The 21127-nt window shown below is 36.6% G+C and overlaps 1 protein-coding gene across 1 annotated transcript in view; it reads right to left on the minus strand.

The window, feature by feature from the left end:
* The window catches only part of ADGB (androglobin), a 176574-nt gene that overhangs the window by 97687 nt on the left and 57760 nt on the right, over window positions 1–21127 (minus strand). The window contains 5 exon segments of the mRNA XM_065888845.1: window positions 2351–2395; window positions 2397–2446; window positions 6230–6368; window positions 9115–9116; window positions 10428–10675. Coding sequence (XP_065744917.1) covers window positions 2351–2395; window positions 2397–2446; window positions 6230–6368; window positions 9115–9116; window positions 10428–10675 — 484 coding nt within the window.

Here is a 21127-nt window from a genome sequence, read left to right on the forward strand (position 1 = left end):
GCAGGTTTGGGGGACGGCCCTGTCTTCGGGGAGCGTGTCTGCAGGCTCCGACAGGAAGGCAGGGCTGGGGAAGGAAGGAAGAGAGGGAGGAAGGAAGGAAGAGAGGGAGGAAGGAAGGAAGGCAGGGACCAAGGAAGGAAGGAAAGGAGGGAGGGAGGAAGGGAGGGAGGGATGGAGTAGGAAGAAAGGAAGGGAGGGAGGAAGGAAGGAGGGAAGGAAGGGAGGAAGGAAGGAGGGAAGGAAGGGAGGGAGGGAGGGAGGGTGGAAGGGAGGGAGGAAGGAAAGGAGGGAGGGAGGGAGGAGGGAAGGAAGGGAGGAAGGAATGAGGGAAGGAAGGGAGGGAGGAAGGGAGGGAGGGAGGGAGGAAGGAAGGGAGGGAGGAAGGAAGGAAGGGAGGAAGGAGGGAAGGAAGGGAGGAAGGGAGGGAAGGAGGAAGGGAGGGAGGAAGGAAGGGACGGAGGAAGGGAGGGAGGGAGCAAGGAGTGAAGTAAGGGAGGGAGGAGGGAAGGAAGGGAGGGAGGGAGGAAGGAAGGGAGGGAGGGAGGAAGGAAGGGAGGGAGGAAGGAAGGAATGGAGGGAGGGAGGAAGGGAGGGAGGAAGGAAGGAATGGAGGGAGGAAGGAAGGAGACAGGATGTGAGGGAGGGAGGAAGCAAGGAAGGGAGGGAGGGAGGGAGGGAGGAAGGGGGGAAGGAAGGGAGGAAGGAGGGAAGCAAGGGAGGAAGGGAGGGAGGGAGGAAGGGAGGGAGGAAGGAAGGGAGGAAGGGAGGGAGGGAGGGAGGAGGGAAGGAAGGCAGGGAGGGATGAAGGGAGGAAGGAAGGAAGGGAGGAAGGAAGGAAGGGAGGGAAGGAAGGGAGGGATGGAGGAAGGGAGTAAGGGGTGGGAGGTAGGAAGGGAGGGAGGGAGGGCGGGAGGAAGAGAGGGTGAAACGGAGGGAGGAAGGAAGGAAGGAAGGAAATGAGGGAGGGAGGAAGCAGGGAAGGAAGGGAGGGAGGGAGGAAGGAAGGGAGGGAGGAAGAAAGGGAGGGTGGAGCGAAGGAAGGGGGAAGGAAGGGAGCGAGGAAGGGAGGAAGTGAGGGAGGCAGGAAGGATGGAAGGAAGGAAAGGAGGGAGGGGAGGAAGGGAGGGAGGGAGGAAGGAAGGGAGGGAGGGAGGAAGGGAGGGAGGAAGCAAGGAAGGGGGAAGGAAAGGAAGGAAGGGAAGAAGAAGGAATGATAACACTATGCCCCTTGGGCAGATCATCCAGAAGATAAATGTAATGCACACAGTAAAGTGCAGTAATCAGAGAATTGAAACTGTAAACATTTCAACCAAATTTCCATTCAAGTTTTACTACTCAGCTATTTCTAACTAAACAAATAATTATATCCGTGTCTTCTCATACTTTGATGTAGTGATTTCAGAACATATAAAATTCTAGCAATAAAGTGTTGGATGTCTAAAAGTTCCCCAAAGTGTTAGGAATCAATACAAATACAATAGGCTGTTTTTTAAGTAGACTGAAGAGTAATCTGGCTTTACTCTTTAAAAGGGAAGGAGAAAAATAATTTTTATGTCCCAGAACCAAAGATTACTTAAAAAATTATGGCAAACCAATGCATCCCATGTAACTATTAAATATTATGTTGTCAAATATTTCACATCATGGGGAAAATGTTAATGATACAGTGTCAAGTGAAAAAGCTGGTTTCTAAACAGAAAGTAAAATAGAATTCCCTTGAGTAAAAACGTTTATACACATGTACACATAGAAAATATGCAGACAAGAAAAACAGTCAAAGTGTATACGCCAAAATGTTAATAGTGTCTATGACTAGGTGTTTATACTATGAATAGTTTAATTTTATTATCTTTATCCATATTTTCTAAGTTTTCTATAAGTTGTTAGATTTATAAGAAAAAAGCAATTAACATTTTTGTGTGTATTACTTTAAGATACAAGGAGCTCATAGCAGTGGTTTACTAGCCCTCAATATGCATTTATTTAAGTTGTCTTAGGTTAAGAAAATATGTATGACCTGTTTATAGAAAGATGATTTATTATTACTTAGGAATGGCTTACATACTTCTCACTGAAATATATAATTTGATGCCTTTTGTTTACAATGAAAGGAATTGATAAAAATATATGAGACTACATCCTTTTTTTTTTTTTCTTTTTGTAGTTAAAACTATTGCAGCCATCTAAGAAAATTTTGGATGTTCCAGGTCCTTGTACCTAAGTGCCTAATTATAGAGATAACAGGACTGAAATTCAGGAATGAAATTTTGATTAAATTCTGATATACCTTTTACTACAACACACACACACACCATAAATTATACTGAATTTCTTGGCCTTGAGTACTTACCATCTTCTCTAATAAAAAGATCTTCTTTTCAAACAAATAGAGAGGGTGTAAAGGTAGCATATACAACTATCTGAGGGGACTGTATTGCTGAAGAACCTGTAAAACCAAACACATATTGCATCATGGAAATTCTAGACAAAATGGAACTGGCAGGTCTTAGTAGACTGTTCAGATTCCTTAATGAACTTATCTTAGTTGAAGAAATATAGGTAAATGACTCTGCATGCATATAATAAATGTTAAATCTCAAATCTACGTCTATTTATAGAATGTCTCATCAGTTTTACCTTCACAATAGTACCATATAATTCATTAAGAATCATTTTACCTTCGTTGTAAAACACTTATTACATAAACTCACTCTAGCTATCTGTCAATGTAACTTAGCTTTCATAGAATCTTTATTTTGAATTTAAGGAATTCTGAGAGTTTCTATGTCATTTCAAGTAGAAAGAAAACATAAATAAATTAATCCTCCATGAAGAATGGAAACTAAGAAGGTAACTTAGTTTGGAATGTTTAATGCCTGTAGATTTGCTCCTGAACATCAATATTTATTCATGTGTTCCTTAATACCCTGAAATTACCCCATTTGATTCATGATGCTTTTGTTCTTTAAAGGTTCTGGCCAAAATAATAGAATTTATTTTCCTCTATTGTTTTTATTTTTAATTAAAAGGTTTTGACTTATTCCTTTAAAATTCACACACTTAACAAAAACAGAAATATAGATCAATGGAACAGGATAGAAAGCCCAGAGATAAACCCACGCACATATGGTCACCTTATCTTTTGACAAAGGAGGCAAGAATATACAGTGGAGAAAGACAGCCTCTTCAATAAGTAGTGCTGGGAAAACTGGACAGGTACATGTAAAAGAATGAGATTAGAACACTCCCTAACACTGTACACAAAAATAAACTCAAAATGGATTAAAGACCTAAATGTAAGGCCAGACACTATCAAACTCTTAGAGGAAAACATAGGCAGAACACTCTATGACATAAATCACAGCAAGAACCTTTTTGACTCACCTCCCAGAGAAATGGAAATAAAAATAAACAAATGGGACCTAATGAAACTTCAAAACTTTTGCACAGCAAAGGAAACCATAAACAAGACCAAAAGACAACCCTCAGAATGGGAGAAAATATTTGCAAATGAAGCAACTGACAAAGGATTAATCTGCAAAATTTACAAGCAGCTCATGCAGCTCAATATGAAAAAAACAAACAGCCCAATCCGAAAATGGGCAGAAGACCTCAACAGACATTTCTCCAAAGAAGATATACAGACTGCCAACAAACACATGAAAGAATGCTCAACATCATTAATCATTAGAGAAATGCAAACCAAAACTACAATGAAATATCATCTCACACCAGTCAGAATGGCCATCATCAAAAAATCTAGAAACAATAAATGCTGGAGAGGGTGTGGAGAAAAGGCAACCTTCTTGCACTGTTGGTGGGAACGTAAATTGATACAGCCACTGTGGAGAACAGTATAGAGGTTCCTTAAAAAACTACAAATAGAACTACCAAATGACCCAGCAATCCCACTACTGGGCATATACCCTGAGAAAACCATAATTCAAAAAGAGTCATGTACCAAAATGTTCATTGCAGCTCTATTTACAATAGTCAGGACATGGAAGCAACCTAAGTGTCCATCAACAGATGAATGGATAAAGAAGAAGTGGCACATATATACAATGGAATATTACTCAGCCATAAAAAGAAATAAAATTGAGTTATTTGTAATGAGGTAGATGGACCTAGAGTCTGTCATACAGAGTGAAGTAAGTCAGAAAGAGAAAAATACCGTATGCTAACACATATATATGGAATCTAAGGAAAAAAATAATAAAGGTCATGAAGAACCTAGGAGTAAGACGGGAATAAAGACACAGACCTACTAGAGAATGGACTTGAGGACACGGGGAGGGGGAAGGGTAAGCTGTGACAAAGTGAGAGAGTGGCATGGACATATATACACTACCAAATGTAAAATAGATAGCTAGTGGGAAGCAGCCACATAGCACAGGGAGGTCGGCTCGGTGCTTTGTGACCACCTAGAGGGGTGGGATAGGGAGGGTGCGAGGGAGGGAGACGCAAGAGGGAAGAGATATGGGAACATATGTATATGTATACCTGATTCACTTTGTTATAAAGCAGAAACTAACACACCATCGTAAAGCAATTATACTCCAATAAAGATGTTAAAAAAAAATTCACGCACTTACATTTCACTGCACTAGATAATATGTTTATTGAAGAATAGTATCTTTAGAACCGCAGTATATAAATTAGATGTTAACCCTGGATCACTCTAAAATGGATTAAGATGTGAACTATGCCCAACTTGTAAAAATATGTTTTTACATTTAAAAAGTAAATTTTGTATATGTAGGGGAGCAAAATTTGTCACCTTAAAATGTGTCTCTCTGTCATGAGGATTATTTTGGGCTTTTTTTTTTTTTTTTTAAGAACAGAGTACTCAGGAATTCTTTCTTTTTACCTCCCCCTTAACTGCCTAAAAGAATTCAGATAAAGGGCCTGGTCCAGGAAAAGCACTACCACCAGAGATACCTACAAAGAATATGGGCTAAGTGTGGTAGGGCAGGGCCTAGAGACAAGAGTCCTCTCTGTGTCCCACTGCCTCTGCATGGTAGAGCCAACATGTGTTTACCAAACATTTGCTTTTCAATCTCCAGGTGAATTGCCTTCCTCCCTTTTGAAGTCACAAACCCCCGACCCCCTTTTCTTTCTCTCAGATGGTAGATAAGCCTCAATTGCCTAACTTGTCCTTGGGTTTCATTTTTCTTACGAGGCCTCATACGTACATAATTATTATTCTTTTTCTTCTGTTAATCTGTCTCATGTCAATTTAATTCTCACACCAGCTAGAAGAACCTGGAGAGAGTAGAGGGAAATTTTTTCCTTCTCTAACATATTTTTCATGCAGCAGAGATCTGAACCCAGGCAATTTTATTCCACAGCCCAAACTTTGAACCACATTCTGTATCTAGAGGTTGACTTAACTATGAGTTTGGTAGAAAAAGAGGCTTTGTTACCATCATTTTCACAAAGAAAGAAACTCAGAGAAAGGTTTAGCCATTCTCACAAACATGAATAATTATCAGTAACTTTGGGACTGTTATGTCATCCAGTATCAACAAAGATTACTTAAGGCATCACTATAAGAAAACAAGTTTTTGTATAAAATTAAAAATATAATGACTAGTGTTTGTATTTTCTCTACCAAACCACCAGACATGTTTCTGTAAAAATACAAAGCCAGAACTATGAAAATGCTCTCACGAAAAAACACAGTAATGTATTAAGAAAGAAGACAAAATGAAAAAAAAAAACTAGATAAAGCATAGTGCCGGAGGTAAATGGACATGTTTTCATGTAAAGAAGGATGAACTGAGAAATATGATATACACTCTGGAAGCACCAAGATAGATGACCCAATGTTAGGACTATAAAGTTTAAAAAATATATTTTATATATCAACATATATATAAAATTTACACAGAGGAGGACATATATTAATACATATTAATATATAATTATATATTTTATAATAAAAATATGTCTACTAACATATAATATATATTTTTATTAGTATTATATATCCTCCTTCATGTAAACACTTCTGTGACTGTTGTACCATAAGAACTTGGATAACATTGTCTCATATGTAGGATCTTGCTCTGTTATGCATAACATCTGAGGGCCTAACAATTGTGGGCAACCTTGAAAAGCTTATTTAGACATGTCTAAACAGGAAATACATTTCTATGCTCCAGTGTTTTCCAGCATTTTAAGAAATAAGTACAATAATTATTATCCTAGGAGACTGAGAACTTACAATCTGACAGAGACTGTAGAGAATATTGTACGTCTGATGAGGGCCTTGAACCATGAAGAGGCCATTTGGATTTTTCCTTTTCTTTTTCCTTCTCTCCATCTTTACTCCTTTTCTTTCCAAGGTCTTTTGCATCAGCTTTCTCCAACATATTAAAAAAAATGTAATAAATCTTTTAACTACAAAACCTCAATGTATGTCGCTTATTAAGTCATTGTGTTGCAAAGAAAGTTAAATAGTAGTATTTAACTTATTTAAGTGTAAAACAATAGCCATAAATTTCCCCAAGTACTACTCACCTCAAATTAGTAACATCAAAATAAAGCAAATGGAAACTTTGAAAATTGACATGTATTGTGAAAGACATGCAGCATTATTTATTATCGACTACACATAATTTTATGTTAAATGTAGACGATCAGTTGAATATAATTTATTCATATAAAATCATGGTGTCAGGCTGATTTTCTCATTTAAAAAAGAAAAACCAGCAAAGAAAGTGCTTAAAGTTGAGTCCTAAATGTGGAGCCCTCTTAGATCTTCTTTACTTGGGGCTTGCATATCAAGAAACACAGCTTTCTGCCTCCAGAATATCTTCTGGTGGAAACTGGCTACTAACCAACGTCCACAAACCAACATCTGATTGTCCACATGTTGTGTGTAGTAAAACCCAGTACCCAGAACTGTCTACCATTTGAATTTCCATTCACATTTACATTTCTATGAAACATGTTCTCCTTCAACTTACCCCTAAGCTTTTTTATTTCCTAATAAATCCCTTCCAATTCTAAAACAGAAATTTCAAATTTCTGCCATTCATTCTTTCATCATTTGCTAAACTTGTAATCACCATTGATCAGGTTGTTTGTTTTTTTTAAAATTTGCATAAATGAAAACTATAACATTAACAACTTGTACTGCTCCTTAGCTTCTAAAGTAAATCTATCTCATAGCTTTTATAGTAGATTTAACATCTATGTTAGATACAAAGGCAAAGATAACTATAACTTTAAGTGTAGGATGAGATATTTTATTGGGAAACAAGTACAAAACACAGATTATTAGAATTTTATTTTGTGGCTTTTCTATAAATATTTGACTTAAAACTAATTACAGGTAATAATATATGACTTCATGTATGATTTTAAAATGGGGTTTTAAAAGCCTTTAAATGCCTATTCAGAATTCATAATTTAAAATATATAATATATATATAATAAAAATTATAAATAGAAAAACACACTTTTCAAATAGAAATTTGGAAAGTATGCAGAAATGTTTACCAAAATGTGTTTTTGCCAGTACCATGAGTAAATCTGTTGCTCCTCTGTCACCTCATTTCACCCATCTGGCCAACCCCTCTGAATAAAAGTAGCAGCTGAGTCCTACTGGACATGGCCTTCCTCTAGTTCTGCAAGCTTCTGCCACATCTATTTTAAATAACAACGAGAACCTTCATCTCCACCTCCACTTCACTCTTAGCTCATAGAGAATAGAAGCCTTTTGTCAGAAACCCTCAGCTTCTCCCTATCAAACCCATTCATCCACTGACATGTGCATCTGTCCTCTCCCATGCCCTGTGCCCACCCGTTAAGATGGAGGAGACTTTGCTCCCTGGTTTGGTCCAATCCCTTCACCTGGGCTCTCTGGAAACTTACACTATGGCTGTCATCTCAACTGCATCTTCCCAATCACTTAAAAATACTTCTTCATCAGGTAAAAATTTAAATATCTTTCACGGGTCCCCTACATTCCCTGTCAGCTTCCACTTTGTCGCTCTCCTGTTCTTCACAGACAAACTCCTAACAGGGGTGTTTATAAATTATCTTACTTCCCACTTATTTCTTAACCTCTCCAACGTGTCTTCCACTCCCATCACTTACCAGTGCCCAGTGACCTCCATATCACAAAATCCAGCAGAGAAACTTGAATTCTCCTCATATTTCAACTCTCAACACTACTTGACACAATCTCCCTGATTCTTAAAGCACTCTTTTCCTTTGACTTCAGTAGCAACATGCTCTGCTGGTCTTCTTCCTGTTTCTCTGGTCATGCTTTAACCTCTTTTGCCAGCTCATTATTTGGTACCCAGTTCTCAGATATTTAGCTTCTTTAAGGCTGAGTCTTAAGCTTCTTAGTCTTCTCACTTTACGCCATCTCCTTGGGAATATCATTCATTGTTTAATTTGGCATGCATTTGTCAATGATTCCCAAAAGTATATCACCAGCCTGGAACTCCTAACATGAAAGTACACTTGATTTCTTAAAGGCACTTCAAATTCAATATGTTCTGAGTCATTCTGTGATCTCTCCTCATAAAGCCGTTCCTCTTTTGGCATTACGCCTCTCAATAAAAGGTACTACCATCTATCCAGTTTTGGAAGTCAGAATTCTACACATCATCTTTGCCACATTCTGCCATTTTTTACATTTTAAATATCTCTCAATCATTTACTTTATCTGCCTCTCCACTATGACTGTCCTATTACCCTATGCCAAGCTACTATTGTCTCTGAACTGAGCTGATGCAAAGGTCTCCAAATTGTTTTTTCTGAGCTGATGCAAAGGTCTCCAAATTGTTTTTTCTATGTCCACTCATGTCACTGACTCTCCACCCCCATGCGCACACCAAGTTATTTTCTTCTCAGAGAACCAGAATATCCTTTTGAAAATGTGAAACAGATCATGACTCAACCCTAAACTCTTCATTAGCCGTCAATTGCTCCTTGGTAAAGATCAATCATCTTAACATGACCTGGAGGATTTGCAATGATCGCTCTCCTATCTACTTCTCCAGGCTCTTCTTAAGCCACTTTATTCCACACATCCTCTCCTCCAGCTAAACATATCTTCTACCAGGTATTCCAAATCATTGTCATTCCTGCTACTTCTTCATAATATTTATATCTGCTGTCTCCTCTATCTAGAATGTTCTTCCCTTCTCAGTCCTTAATCTTCCTCCAGATATCTCTATCATCTTTGCAAACACAGCTCAAAATTCCTTAGGGAATTCTTCCTTGATGCCCCAGACTAGGTCTTTCATATGAACTAAAGTTTCCTGTATTTCCCTTCAAGACTCATGTATTAGTATGTATTTATGATTTTTAAAATTAATGTTAGTCCCACTCACTAGACCTTAGTTCTAGGAAGTGAGTTCCACACCTGATTTTGTTCATCAAGTTATCACTAATTCCTAGAACACTTACCGATATTCTCAGCAAGTAGTATATTGAATGGATTGTTAAATGGAGGGCTGGATAGACAGAAGTTAACTTGTGATACATGAGAAAGGGATTCCAGGTTCAAATTAATTTAGGATACACTGGGTAAAACAAATTTAATCTGGCTTTTTTTTTGCTTTCTTTTATAAACTAATGCACATTAGATCATTTTAAATGGCACTGATGATAGGCAGATATCACACACAATTTTTTTGTATATTTTTGCGAAACATTTACAGTAATTATTTCTGGGCAGTATATGGTTAGAAATGCTGGTTGATAAGATCTAGATAAGGACAAAATATCAATATCTTATAAAACATAAACATTTGAAAGATCATTATAGATGCTATCATAGTACACAAAAAAGCTGAGTATCTTCTAGTATATTTAACTCTACTATACAAGCATTATTGTTCATATGTATGGCTATATGAAATATTTTAGAAAACATAAATAATGATTAAATATATTTCCCACTTAAGAAGAAATGCTCCTACACTCTGTAAAATAACTCGAAAAATTTTTTCCAGATTTTAACTTTCACCTTACAATAACCTGCAAATCATAATCTAATCTGTATCCATTTCACACTTCCTGAAAAGGAAAACAGGACAATTTTTCTCCTTTGGTATTCTGGTCCATTCCACTCTACATATAACATATAAGAAAGATGTGTTTAAGGGAAATTGAAAACTTAATGTGTTTTTCTATATTAATAATATATTAATTATCATCAAAATATATAATTGCCTTTGATATTTAAGGAGAGCAAAATATAGTAGAATAATTAACATATGGTAAACACCATTGCAAGTTCTAATATCTTGGAAAGAAAGGACCTTAATTACATGACTGTTTCCACAACACTTAATAAATATAATGACAATAAATAATCATTAAATTAAGCAATGACTAAACTATAAAGTGTTTATATATAATACCCATATTGAATAACATCATGATATAGAATGTCTTACCCTTTAAAACTCTGTCACTTTTCTCAGGTAATTTTAGTGTTGTTGCTAAACCTTCCGGTTTGAATTCCTTGCCATCTTTCATTTCTTTGCCATCTTTCACTTCTTTCCCATCCTTCATGTCTTTTCCTTGTTCTTTTAATTTGGCATCTACGTCTGTTGTTTTGCTTTCAGAGCTGGACTCATCTGACAGCTTAAACTCGGGCAATATTTCTCTCAAGAGCTCCCAAACTTTGTCCATATATCCTGGGCTTAGGTAAAAAACAATGTTAATTTCCAAATTAAGCATTTTATTCCACATCAATAAATTGCTGACAGAAAAAAATTAACTTGCTACTTCAAAAAACCAATTACAATAGTTACTTCACATGTTAGTTAAAAACACCATTATGTGCTTATTTATTCAACAAGCTTTGATTGAGTGCCTACTCTGTGGTGGGCTTTGCTGATGCAAGGAGACCAAACACAGAGTTCCAATTAAAGATGGTGATGTAGGAAGATTCTGAACTCACCTCTACCTATGGACACAACAAATCTACAGCTACATACAGAACAATTTCCTCTGAAAATAATAAAAAAAAATAGGTGAGGAATTCCTTCATATCTGGCAAATGAGAAAAAAAACCATAGTGAAGTGGCTAGGAGAGGCTGAGACACAGTCTTGCCATAAACCTCACACAGTGAGGGCACACACAGTTTGGAGGGAGCTCACATCCCTAAGCTTTTCCCTGAAGAATGAAGAGTTTGAACCCCACATAATGGCACCCCAACTTTTAAGACCTGCAGATCAGAGGCAAGCTCCCAAAACATCTAGTTTTGAAAGCCAGCAGGGCTTGCATCCATGAGGCCCACAAGGCTATAGCAAACTCAGAAAGAGTTCTTAAAGAGCTCTCACGGACTCACCCATCCCAGGACTCACCCATAGAAGAGCACCCAGTAGGAGACTTTAATATCCCACTTTCACCAATGAATAGATCATCCAGACAGAAAATCAATGAGAAAACACTGGCCTTGGGACTTCCCTGGCAGCCCAGTGGTTAATACTTGGTGCTTCCGCTGCGGGGGGAGTGAGTTTGATCCCTGGTCAGGGAACTAAGGTCCCACATGTCACATGGCATGGCCAAAAAAAAAAAAAAAAAAAAGTTAAAAAAAAAAAAAGAAAACATTGGCCTTGAATGACACATTAAATAGGATGGACTTAGACACATATAGAACATTCCACCCAATAGCAACAGAATACACATTTTTCTCAAATGTACATGGAACATTCTCCAGGATAGATCATGTGTTAAGTCACAAAACAACTCAATGAGATCAAGAAAACTGAAATCATACCATGCATCTTTTCCAACCACAACTGTATGAAACTAGAAATTAATTACAAGAAGAAAACTGGGAAATTCACATCTATGTGTAGATTAAACTATATGCTACTGACCAACCAACGGGTCAAAGAAGAAATTTAAAAAATGCTTTGCGATAAATAAAAATGGAAGTACAACATAACAAAAATACAACAGATACAACGACAACAAACAAATACAACAAAGCAAAGATAGTTCTAAGAAGTAGTTCTGTGAGAGTTCGTAGCAATACATGTCTACATTAAGAAATACAATCTCAAATAAACTACCTAACTTTACACCTAAAAGAAATAGAAAAAAAAAGAACAAATGAAGCCTAAAGTTAGTAGAAGGAAGGTAATAACAAACATCAGAGTGGAAATAAATGAGAGAGACTAAAAGGACAATAGAAAAGATCAAAGAAATTAAGAACTGGTTTTTTGAAAAGATAAACAAAATTGACAAACCTTTAGACTCACCAACAAAAAAAGAGAGAATACTCAAAGAAAATCAGAAATGAAACAGACACATTGTAATTAATACCACAAAATACAAAGGATCATAAGAGACTACTATAAACAAATATACAAAACAAACTGGACAACCTAAAAGAAATGGATAAATTCCTAGAAACATATGATTTACCAAGACAAAGAAATAGAAAATCTGAATGGACTGATTACTAGTAATCAAAAACTTCCCAACAATGAAAAGTCCAGAATCAGAGAGCTTCACTGGTGAATTCTACCAAACATTTAAAGGAGAATTAATACCAATACTTCTCAAATTCTTTCAAAAAAGAGAAGACAGGGGAGAATGTCTAAACTCATTTAATGAAGCCGGCATTACCCTGATATCAAAATCAGACAAGGATATCACAAGAAAAGAGAACTACAGATCAAAATCCTTGATGAACATAGATGCAAAAAATTCACAACAGAATGTTAGGAAACAGAATTCAACAATACATTAAAAGGATCACACACCATGATCAAGTGAGATTTATTCCTGGGGTGCAAGAATGATTCAACATGCAGAAATCAATCAGTGTAATACATCACAGTAAAAAAAATGAAGGACAAAAATCATATGGTCATCTCAATAGATGCAGAAAACCATTTGACAAATTCAACATCCATTTATGATAAAAATGCTCAACAAAATGGGGTTAGAGGGAACACACCTCAATATAATAAAAGACATATATGACATGCCAACAGCTAACATCATACTTAATGGTGAAAAGCTGAAAGCTTTTCTCTAAGATCAGGAACAAGATAAGGATGCCCACTCTCACCACTTTTATTCAGCACAGTATTGGAAGTCTAGCCAGAGCAATAAGGCAAGAAAAGGTAATAAAAGGCTTTTAAATCAGAAAGGAAGAAGGAAAACAGTCATATTTACAGATGACATAATATTATATATAGAAAACCCTAAGAAACTCCACCCAAAAGCTGTTAGAATAAACAAATTCAGTATAGTTGTAGGATACAAAATCAATATACAAAAATCTTTTGCATTCTATACACTAATAATGAACTATCTAAAAGAGAAATTAGGAAAACAATCTCATATACAACTGCAGCAAAAAGACCTAGGAATAAACTTAACCAAGGAGGTGAAAGACCTGTACACTGAAAACTATGATATTAATGAGAGAAATTAAAGAAGACACAAATAAATGAAAGATATACATGGCTTATGGACTGGAAGAATTAATATTGTTAAAATGTTCATACTACCAAAAGCAATCTACATATTCAATGCAATCCCTATCAAAATTCCAATGATATTTTTCACAGAAGTAGAATAAACAATCCTAAAATTTGTATGGAATCACAGAAGATCCTGATTAGCCAAAGTAATCTTGAGAAAGAAGAATAGAGCTGGAGGCATCACACTTCCTGATTTCAAACTGTAATACAAAGCCATAGTAGTCAAAAGAGGATGATATTGGCATAAAAGCAGACACATAGATCAATGGAATAGAATAGAGAAGCCAGAAATAAACCCATGCATATATGGTCAATTAATTTATGACAAAGGAGCCAAGAATATAATGGGGAAAAGTACATTCTCTTCAATAAATGGTGCTGAGAAAACTGGACAGTCACATGCAAAAGAATAAAACTTGACCGTTGTTATACTATACACAAAAATTAACTCCAAATGGATTAAAGGCTTAAAAGTGAGACCTGAAACCATAAAACTCCTAGAAGAAAGCATAGATGTTAAGCTCCTTGACATCAGTCTTTGTGATAATTTTTTGGACTTGACACCAAAAGCAAAGACAACAAAAGTAAAAATAAACAGGTGGACTATATCAAACTAAAAAGCTTCTGCAAAAAAACAAAACAAAACAAACCTACAACAAAATGAAGAGACATCCTACTGAATGGAAGAAAATATTTGCAAATTATATATCTAATACAGGGTTAATATCAAAATATAAAAAGAACTAATTTAACTCAATAAAATGACCATCCAATTAATAAATGGGCAGAGGATCTGAATAGACATATTTCCAAAGAACATATACAGATGGCCAACAGGTACAATGAAACGTGCTAAACATCACTAATGATCAGGTAAATGTAAATCAAAACCACAATGAGTTATCACCTCACACCTGTTGTAATGGCTATCATCAAAAAGACAAGAAATGACAAGTGTTGGCAAGGATGTGGAGAAAAGGGCACTTTCATTCACTGTTGGTGGGAATGTAAATTGGTGCAGCCAGTATGAAGTTTCTTCAAAAAATTAAAAATAAAACTATTGTATAATCCTGCAATTCCACTTCTGGGTATTTATCCATAGGAAAGGAAAACACTAACTCAAAAAAACATATGCACTCCCATGTTCACTGCAGTATTATTTACAATAGCTAAGACATAGAATCAACATATGTATCTACGGATGGATGAATGAATAAAGAAAGTGTGGTATTCATATACACAATGAAATATTGTTCAGACATAAAACATGAAGGAAATCTTGCCATTTGCAACAATGTGGATGGACTTCAAGGACATTATGCTAAGTGAAATAAGTCAGAGAGAGAAAGACAAATATTGTATGATCTCACTTATATACAGAATCTAAAAACAAACAGCAAAACAAACAAAAATGAACTCACTGATATAGAGAACAGATTAGTGGTTGCCAGAGGCAAGGGGTAGGATTTGGGCAAAATGGTGAAGGTGTTCAAAAGGTACAAATTTCCAGTTATACAATAAATGAGTCATGGGGTGGTAATGTACAGCATGGTGACTGTAGTTAACAATACTGTACTGTATATTTGAAAGTTGCTAAGAGAGTAGGTCTTAAAAGTTCTCATCACAAGAAAAAAAATGATAGCCATGTGTGGTGCTGGGTGTTAACTAGATTTGTGTTGACCATTTCTTAATATATACAAATATTGAATTATTATGTTGTACACCTGAAACTAATATATTGTTATATGTCAATTACATCTCAATAAAAATAAATAAACAAGCAAAGAAACCAAAATAAACAAAGAGGCCAAACATATGGCCCTAGTCTCAAGGCTCACTCAGTCTGGGAGGGGAGAGAGGCATGTCACACACATGACACGGAAAGAATATGTATTTGAGCATCTGTTAAGTGCCAGGCACTTTCCTATATATTATCGTCTAGATAAATGGTCTCTATGTTACTTCTCTGTGGAATTTAACAATATTTTTACTTTCTCTAATCTCTTTCCTGAGGCTTCTACAACATCATTCTTTTCTAGTTTCTATTATTATAGAAATCACTTGCAGACTCCTTTGAACACTCCCTTTCCTCTGCTCACTGCTGACCAATTAGGGATGCTTCCCCAGAGTTCTCCTCAATATGCTCTTGATAGTCTATAGCCTTTCCTCAGTAAGTTAATAAGCACAACCATATTTTAGGTTCACCTGTACTTTTATGTAACCCTCAAATCATTAGCTCCAGCTCAAACCTCTCTCCAGAAGAGAAGAGGTTGTGTACAACCACCTAATAGACATCTATCCAAAAACAAAACAACTCGGACTTCTCTGGTGGTGCAGTGGTTAAGAATCCACCTGCCAATGCAGGGGACACGGGTTCAAGCCCTGGTGCAGGAAGACCCACATGTCACGGAGCAACTAAGCCCATGCACCACAACTCCTGAGCCTGTGCTCCAGAGCCTGCGAGCCACAACTACTGAGCCCCCGTGCCACAACTACTGAAGCCCATGTGCCTAGAGCCTGTGCTCCACAACAAGAGAAGCCACTGCAATGAGAGGCCCACGCAGCGCAACGAAGACCCAATGCAGCCAAAAATAAATAAATAAAATTAATTTATAGAAAAGCAATCAAAAACAAACAAATCAATCAATCAGTTAAAACATCCTGCCACCATCTTCTAGTTTTCAGTCAAGTTAGAAAACTGAGAATGACCAAGTCTCTCTCCATGAAACTCTCATCAAATAAAAAGTATGTCCCTTAGATCCTACCTCCTCCTATGGCAATTGACAACACTTTCTCCATTCTTTTACTTTTTAAAAATATCTTTATTGGAGTATAATTGCTTTACAATGTTGTGTTAGTTTCTGCTGTATAACAAAGTGAATCAGCTACACATATGCATATATCCCCATATCCCCTCCCTCTTAAGCCTCCTTCCCACCCTCCCTAACCCACCCCTCTAGGTGGTCACAAAGCACAGGGTTTATCTCCCTGTGCTATGGGGCAGCTTCCCACTGGCTATCTATTTTACATTTGGTAGTGTATATATGTCGATGCTACTCTCACTTCTCCCTAGCTTCCCCTTCCCCCCCACGTCCTCAAGTCCGTTCTCTAGATCTGCATCATTAGTCCTGCCCTGCCACTAGGTTCATCAGTACCGTTTTTTTTTAGATTCCATATATATGTGTTGGCATACAGTATTTGTTATTCTCTTTCTGACTTACTTCACTCTGTATGACAGACTGCAGGTCCATCCACTTTATTACAAATAACTCAATTTCATTCCTTTTTATGGCTGAGTAATATTCCATTGTATATATGTGCTACATCTTTATCCATTCATCTGTTGATGGACATTTAGGTTGCTTCCAATCCTGACTATTGTAAATAGTGCTGCAATGAATATTGTGGTACACGTATCTTTTTGAATTATGGTTTTCTCAGGGTATATGCCCAGTAGTGGGATTGCTGGGTCATATGATAGTTCTATTTTTAGTTTTTTAAGGAACCTCCATACTGTTTTCCATAGTGGCTGTATCAATTTACATTCCAACAAACAGTGCAAGAGGGTTCCCTTTTCTCCACACCCTCTCCAGCATTAATTGTTTGTAGATTTTTTGATGATGGTCATTCTTACTGGCGTGAGGTGATACCTCATTGTGGTTTTGATTTGCATTTCTCTAATGTTTAGTGATATTGAGCATCTTTTCACGTGTTTGCTGGCAATCTGTATGTCTACTTTGAAGAAATGTCCATTTAGGTCTTCCACACATTTTTGGGTTTGTTTGTTTTTTTGATATTAAGCTGCATGAACTGCTTGTATATTTTGGAGAAAAGACCCCGAATAGCCAAAGAAATCTTGAGAAAGATTGCAGCTGGAGGAATCAGGCTTCCTGACATCAGACTATACTACAAAGCTACAGTAATAAAGACAGTGTTGTACTGGCACAAAAACAGAAATACAGATCAGTGGAACAGTATAGAAAGCCCAGAGATAAACCCACACACATATGGTCACCTTATCTTTGACAAAGGAGGAAAGAATATACGGTAGAGAAAAGACAGCCTCTTCAATAAGTGGTGCTGGGGAAACTGGACAGCTACATGTAAAAGAATGAAATTAGAACCCTTCCTAACACCATATACAAAAATAAACTCAAAATGGCTTAAAGACCTAAATATAAGGCCAGACACTGTAAAACTCTTAGAGGAAAACGTAGGCAGAACACTCTATGACATAATTCACAGCAAGATCCTTTTTGACCCACCTCCTAGAGTAATGGAAATAAAAACAAAAATAAGCAAATGGGACCTAATGAAACTTAAAAGATTTGCACAGCAAAGGAAACCATAAACAAGACAAAAAGATAACCCTCAGAATGGGAGAAAATATTTGCAAATGAAGCAACTGACAAAGGATTAATCTCCTTTCTCCATTCCTATCACCACTTTCTCTGTAGAAGCCCTTGGCAAAGACTTCTGCAATACTGCACAAACCAGTTCCCCTGCTCCAGTCCTGAGCCATCCTCCAAAATCACAAGTCTGATAAGATCATCCTCCTGTCTAAAATCCCTCAGTGACATTCTGTTGTGAGGATTTCTTAACTTTCTCTGTTTGGTTCCTGCATACCTCTCCACCCCATACCCATCCATCCTCCAGAACCCAGCACATAATCTAGTCCTGCAGAACAATGTGCCTTTCTGGGACTACACCCTGCTCCCTTGTAGTTTCAGGCTATTCTTTCTTCTCTGAGTTGGCTTTCCTACCTCAATAAGCTGCACTAATTTCAACTAATCCTTTGAGGTCAGTTTAAGCATTACTTTCTAGGGAAATTAAGCTATATATTCCTGTCCTGGATTCCCAAAGAATCTTTTACAAACTTCTAGTTTAGCCTTTTAAAATATTTTTGAAATTACTCTATCAACAAACATTTATTGAGAACATACAGTGTAATGGCCATTCAGTGTCATTTCTCTAAGCACAGAAGTCTCAACATTGAGAAAGACAAAAAGGGTCCCTATTCTCATGCATCTTACCATCCCAGTGGATGGATACAACTGAGAGAGAGAGAGAGAGAGAGAAGATAACAGGCAGCTATAACTTTCAAGATGAAAACAAAATAATAAACAATGGGATATGGAGTCATTCGGGAAAGAAATAATTTAGATGGGATAGTTGAGAAGGCCTATCTGAGGAGCTGATAGTTAAGCTTGGTGATATCTAAATGTTATGACATATCCAACCAAGTAAATATCTGATGGACGTTCATTCCAGGCATAAATAAAGAACAGTTCATGTAAAGACCCTAAGGGACAATGAGTTTAGCACATTTGAGAAACAGAATGAAGATGTGGGTGGCCAGCTAGTGGTTGCCAAGACAGTTTTCATTTTTGCATTTAATCCCATAACAGCTCTGCAACATAGGTAGTACAATCCTAATTGAAGTTTAAGAGGTTATAGATTTTATGCAGTCACAAATGATAGACTACCAAATGATAGAATCAGGATTAAAATAGATCTTTCTGAATCCAAAACCCCTGTGTTTTTTCCCACCTACAATGTAAAAAATGTTATGCTATGAAAAAGAAATATTCATACACCAAAGGATGAGACTATACAACATCTTGGACAGTTAGACTTAAATATGGGGTGGTGGAGTGCTCTATTCACAAATGAATTACACCAAGTTCAGAGAAATTTGTGGAGAAAAGCATCATCTCTTCATTTGAAATTGTCAGACTTCTAATAGCCACTCGGTATTTCTAGTATAATACGGAGAGTTAGAAGGTGTTTTTTTTTTCCAAATGATAAAAGAGTGCTAACTGTAGGAAAACATAAGAGGCAGGTCAACAGTTGCAAATAGAGCAATGTCTCCCTTTGGTACTTCTATGGGAGAGGGAAGGGAAAGGCTGTCTGTTGAAGATATCACAAAACACTTTTCACCCTAATTGATTTTCATATGGAAAAAGTCAGTAGTGAACACAAGTATGAAACTTGAGTACTCTAATTCTCCTGGACCTCTGTAAAACCATGACCATGACTGGTGAAGCCCCTCAGGGGCTGTCTCTGCACAATCGAATCCTTTGTAGGAAGAGAGACATCCCACTTCTGAACATGCCATGGCTTTGATCATGTTGTTCTCCTGCTTTCCCTGCCCCTTTCCTTTCGTCCCCTCAAATCAAACCCAGTCAATGGTAAAGGCTCAGATCAAGTCAGAACTTTCTCCATGAAGCCATACCTGACCTCCACCTGCATCCTTGGCAGATGGTGATTTCAAATTAAACATTTCTTGACAATCACTATTATACTGTTCCATGACATTCTTTTCATTTAAAATTATACACTTATATACACATGAGTTAACACTGTGATTTTATAGTGTAATTGTAATTTTAAATTACATGCATAGTGTAGCAGAATGTTCGTAACAAAAAATCCTACAAATCATGACATAAATCAAAGAGAGTATATATCTTTTACTTTCTGGGTACATTTAGAAGTAAAATGATAAACTTGAACATCTGAGTCAGTCTCATTTTTTTAGACTTTTCTCTGTTTCCAAAGGTTGATTATTAACTACCATACATATATCTATATAATATTAAATAATATAGTGATACTCATTAGGGGGAAAGAAACTTGCACAAATTATGTCTCTACCATACATCAGTTACTTTTTCTGACACTCTTACCTACTCAATCCTGAGAACAACCCTATAAGACAGGTCGTTTTTACTTGCATTTTACATATGAAAAAACTAGGGCCCCAAAATGTTATATTACTTGCAAAATTCACACAGCTTGAAATTGGAATTATAAGAATGTAAGTTTAGCTATATAGTTCTGACACCAAAGCTCAAGCTTTTTCCCCTTATATCATTTTCATAGACATTTTATAAGCAACCATAAATTGATGCAAATTGAGCATCTAAAATCCTTCAAAATTATCATTTAATTTAATTATTATACTGGTCTTGGGACTTCTCTGGTGGTCCAGTGGTTAAGACTTCACCTTCCAATGCAGGGGGTGCGGGATTGGGGAGCTAAGATCCCACATGCCTCATGGCCAGAAAACCAAAACAGAAGCAATATTGTAACAAATTCACTAAAGACTTTAAAAATGGTCTATATCAAAAAATAAAAAGTCTTTAAAACAAAAGAAATAAACTGGTCTTATAATCATGAAAGTATATGAATAGTGTTTTCAGTTTTCATGTATGATTTCACTGTATGATTCTAGCAAGAGACAATTCCCAAGTTTTAATTTACTACTTTTCTAGTCACAAATCATTTTGATCTCCTGTTTCTTTACCACCCTCTGATAGACTTCTGATGTTTTCATGTCTCTGGTATGTTTATTGCAGGGAAAATTAAGGTAAAATTTTAAGCATTCCATCAACACTGAAGATAAAAATTTAGAAAAGTCCATACTTATAAACCCCATTCTCTCTTTATTTCTCTCCACTAACATTGACCATATCATGTCAATAAATATCCTCTTCTCTTAGATATCAGAAAAGGATTTTCCAAGAGATGATCTAAAAGGGTGCTATCTGGACCTTTCCCAAAGGTAAAAAGCAAAATCAGCTCTCTTTCGGGAAAGTGGTCCTTAGAGGAGTTTGTCTACCCTCCCATTTTTTTCCCTGCA

Source organism: Phocoena phocoena, chromosome 12 (genome assembly GCF_963924675.1).
Source record: "Phocoena phocoena chromosome 12, mPhoPho1.1, whole genome shotgun sequence".
Classification (NCBI taxonomy): Eukaryota; Metazoa; Chordata; class Mammalia; order Artiodactyla; family Phocoenidae; genus Phocoena; species Phocoena phocoena.